Here is a 4385-nt window from a genome sequence, read left to right on the forward strand (position 1 = left end):
TATATATATATATATATATATATATATATATATATATATATATATATATATATATATATATATATATATATATATATATATATGTATATGTATATATATACATAGAAGAGAAATACGGGCACTGAAAGAGTGTGTTCAAGTTGCGTGAAAAAATAAAAGATTGTGAGAGACGAAGGTGGAGGAGAGAAAGGAGAGAGAGAAAAACTTGGACTAACCGACTTCTGCACACACGCATCTAAATCGTTGCCGGCCAACAGTTTCGACGGTTTCTATACTCTACAATTTCAGTGCATGCGCACAGAGGACTTTTAGTCCTTGTCTCCCTTCTCACGCGCAACTTGGACATACTTTTGATCCACAAGAGAAAAAGGCATTCCCCTTCCGTGTATATATGTTCTAAAATACAAGAACGCGTATCAAACGTAAAGAAAAAGTTCACTCGAAGATACCGTGGAGAAACAGAAACTCAGCTACACGTAGTCTCGTCACACCGTGTGTCACGAAATCCCTACGGGTATATAATTAATCTATTTTCTTTTTTTTTGTAAAAATGCGATTCGTCCACACAATGCCTCTACCGCGTCACCTTCGACTCACATCGTCGTCGTCGTCGTCGTCATCGCTTTCGCACTTGACCGCGTGAGCCACGGCGGAAAGAATCCCCCACCTGCTATAGCTATACAATTAATTAACATTAGTAATTACTCTCGCTTAGTACTAACTTTTATCATGATATCGCGTCGTACGTCACGATGTGTCGTCTTCGTCTTATCGGTGGTGCGCCTCGGCCTGACACGTTCGTTTGCCTAGTTACGTTTTTCTCTTTCGTTCTCACTAAAATCGTCGTCGCTACTCGTCGCTAACGCGGATCGAGACCGCAACGGAATACCTCTCACTGAAAAAAATTAACAAACTACGTCGCCGGAGAAAAATCACGAGCGTGGACAGCGCCGCAGGCTTCTTGTTCTTTCATTTCCTCGTGATTTTCTTCGACGACACACGTGATTCGATTACCAGAGCGTTTCCTTGTCTCGATTGACGGCAAGGAAAGTCTCCCTTTTTCCTCCTCTCTCTGTTCCCCAATCTCTCGCAGGTCTGCCTGTTATACAGGCCAATTCGCCGAATATTGCACGAGTCTCCATATACTGGAAATAGTCGTTGCGCGATACGATCGACTGGTTATGCGTCACTGGTAATTCGTCAGCACTGTCCTTACGACTATCTTCTACTCTCTCGCATACTAGAAAGATCAGCACAAATAAAGTTTATGCTTTATTACGTCGTTCTAAATTATTCACCGTATAAAACACTCTTATGTCATTACCTATTCGATCAGACGCAGTAAAATACACTTTGTTCTGTCGTAACATTAGGGTTCCTTCGGGAATTAAGAGTTTACGTGTACATACCAAACAGACTTATCGGTAGAGAGTGTAGTATAATTAAAGCGATAAATTTATGTTAAAAATGAAAAGAGAGAAATAATACATGTATAGAGAATACTTTTGTAATACGATTTACCAGCGTGCAATGTAATTCGCCGTGCGCGCTTCCCGAAGGGGAATCCGCTCTCTGCTTTTCAGCACGTTTAGGCCGCGCCGCGCAGTCCGCAGGGCGAGCAAGTGAGAAAACAGAGAAATCTTTTGACGAGTAGATTCACAAACGTTAACGTCCCAGGTGCGCTTCGCAGGTGAGGCAGCCGAGAGTACCGTTGGAATCTGTCATCGTACTCTTCGTCTTCCTCATAGTCGTAACTGTACGAAAGATTACGTGAATAATGATAACGATGCTGACGATATTGATGTTGCTGATGTTGATAATGATGATACTGCTGCTGCTGTTGTAGTTGGTGATATTGATAAGGATTGTGGATACGATGCACGCACTTCCTGGTCTCCAAGGCGCTGGATCCTGGCAGTGAAGAACGAGCGGTGAGTGTGCGCGCTGACGCTGTGTATCCCGATACACGTGGAGGGTTGTGGTGCGACGGTTGTGTTCGCGTAGGTAATCGTGATGGGGCCAGATTCGGCCTCATTCGGGATCACCAGTTGGCCATGCCCGGTTTGTTTAGAGTCATGAAGTAAATCTGGCACGAACTACCGCCCTTCGCCGACGAGAAGAATACCTAGGAAGAGCAAAGTGCGCTAAGAACGTAATCCTTTCAAGCACGATCCTTTTCATGTAAAAGTACATATAGATAAAAAATGAAAGTGTATAAGAACCGCATCTAAAACGAAGCGGAGTAAGGTGATGACGATGCTATTCGAAGCGCGTACCTTATCGTTACGTTCGCAGAGGAACTTGAGCCGTTGAGCCTTCTTGTGCATGAAGACACCGTCGAGGTGGCCGCTTTCGACACTTCTAATCTCGATCGCCTTGTTTCCCCAGCCCATAATTTGTCCCGTACCGATATACGCGACGCTGGTGGGCATCTCACCCCATTGAAGGACCATCGTCTTCGAGACCCTACCGTACGTATTTACGTATACGCCCTCGTTATCGTAGCAGAGGAGCAACTGCATGCCATTGCTGTTTGGTAACGCCACTATACAATGCGGGCAAATGGGACCTTGAGTCTGAAAGGTCGGGAAAGTGCAAGAGATTAATACGTGTTCTATAATGTAACGTTCGAAGGAGGTGAGAGTATGAATTCAATGTCCCTGTCTTACATGTTTCGGTAGATATATGTCGTAAACCGTGGCGGAGTCCAAGTCGACCGCGTGAAAGCCGTCTGCACTACCGTAAATCACCTTTAACCTTGTACCCTCCTCGACCGTAAGATCGACCAAGAGCGGCCTGTGCGCGAGCTCGCCGAAAGACTTAAAAGCCATAAATTTGTGATACGGCTTCGGCGCCCACGCGTAAATCTCTATGGAATCTTTCAGCGCGATCACGAGGAACTTTATCCTCTCGTATTTCACTATCTTAAAATGCACAGCACCCTGCAGATCGCCCACGTTAATCCAACCGTTGCGCCGTTCGACTTGCTGCGAATATAAATAACGATACGCTCAATAAAGAGATAAGTACGATAAACGCGCCTTCACAAAGAGAGGAGAGAGAGCTTTACGATACGCGAAGAGCAACTTACGTCGCTGTGGCCATCCGTACGCAGGATCTTGCTCTTCAGCCAGGAGAGGTAATAGACGCGTACCCGATTTTTCTTGCCGCTGATCGTCACAAGAATATTCTGGCCCTCGAGTACCTCCATCTGTTGAAAGCGTCTTCTGCTGATTAATTGGTAAACCTTACCTTGCCCGCTCCTGTCTAATAACATCAGGCCGTTCTCGGTGCCGATTAACAGATTGACTCCTGCAAATAAAAAGACCGAATGAATAAATATCCAAGTCCGTTTGCGCGTTTATTTCTTGACAGCTGTATTCACCCCACAATGCGGCACAGAGTATCTCGCTGTTGAAACGCTTCTTGTATTTGCGTATCTCGGGCGTGTCCGACGCTAAATCGTGGCTGGTCGGAGTCACGTTAACGTTCACGTGCGACTCTCTCCTCGCCGGGCCGGCCCCGAATCCGAAAGTCAAGAAAGACCTCTGCTTCTGTTGGAGCGCAAACGGGGGAGGTGACTTAACCGCTTGTCGATACTGCAACAGAGACGACTTTGCCGTTTTGAGGGACTCCAGAGCGAAACACGTCACGGGATGCCGCTTCAAAGCTCTAGGAAGAAAGATTACTATTCCGTACGTAGAGAGAGTAAAGAAAAACTGCACTAGCAAAAGTCCATTTTCAACTCAATTACCGCAAACACAATCAGTGGAGAGATACAGAGTCGCGCAAGGTTTTTTAACAGCGAGAACAACATGCACAAGGATAAAACGAGGTAGAAACCAAGAGAGAGAGAAGACAAATCAGCCGAGTCAAATATGCGCTATCTACATGGTAGCATTGTTCCACAAACAAGTGTACTTCGATCGCAAATTAAAAGCTATTGTTACGCAGAGTAACGGTGTGTAAACGTAAAGGTGTGAAGGGGATAACAAATATTTTCACGTAACCCATGTACAGTCGAAGGGATGCGTTATGAGAGGATCAAGCAAATCTCAAACCAACCAACTCAGCGGTTTTAATCACACCCGCACACGACTACATTAGCTTGTTACGCCTTCCGTTATTCCCGAATATGCACTCGACGGGAATTAGGAGACGAAGGGGGGCGAGATTCACACGTCTCCTAAAGGCGCGCGCGTGCTCCACGAGCGGGAAACAAAAACCCAGAGAAAAGGGGGACAGCAGAAGGAAGAGAGAGATATGTGAGAACGAAAAGTAACGCGATGGTCGCGTGTCGACGTGTTAGAGGGAGATCTCGTTGATCTCGCGCGAGACACCAAGGAGAGAATCAAGTTTTTTTTTTTTTTTTTTTTTTTTTTTTT

General features: G+C 45.5%; 1 protein-coding gene across 13 annotated transcripts in view; it reads right to left on the bottom strand.

The window, feature by feature from the left end:
- Positions 1 to 1259: 1259 nt before the first annotated feature.
- The window catches only part of LOC116850066 (serine/threonine-protein kinase mig-15), a 36516-nt gene continuing 33390 nt past the window's right edge, over positions 1260 to 4385 (bottom strand). For 11 of the 13 annotated variants that reach the window (XM_032827895.1, XM_032827894.1, XM_032827888.1 and 8 more), the window contains 5 exons: positions 3386 to 3599; positions 3092 to 3312; positions 2670 to 2987; positions 2277 to 2576; positions 1260 to 2125 (listed from right to left, as the gene is read on the bottom strand). In XM_032827895.1, the coding sequence (XP_032683786.1) occupies positions 2042 to 2125; positions 2277 to 2576; positions 2670 to 2987; positions 3092 to 3312; positions 3386 to 3599 (1137 nt within the window). In that variant the 3' untranslated portion in view covers positions 1260 to 2041. The remainder of the gene's footprint in view (positions 2126 to 2276; positions 2577 to 2669; positions 2988 to 3091; positions 3313 to 3385; positions 3600 to 4385) is intronic. The other 2 variants (XM_032827889.1, XM_032827897.1) reach the window with 1 other exon arrangement.

Source organism: Odontomachus brunneus, unplaced genomic scaffold, assembly GCF_010583005.1.
Source record: "Odontomachus brunneus isolate Ranch 3 - 2012 unplaced genomic scaffold, Obru_v1 Obru_scaffold_134, whole genome shotgun sequence".
Classification (NCBI taxonomy): domain Eukaryota; kingdom Metazoa; phylum Arthropoda; class Insecta; order Hymenoptera; family Formicidae; genus Odontomachus; species Odontomachus brunneus.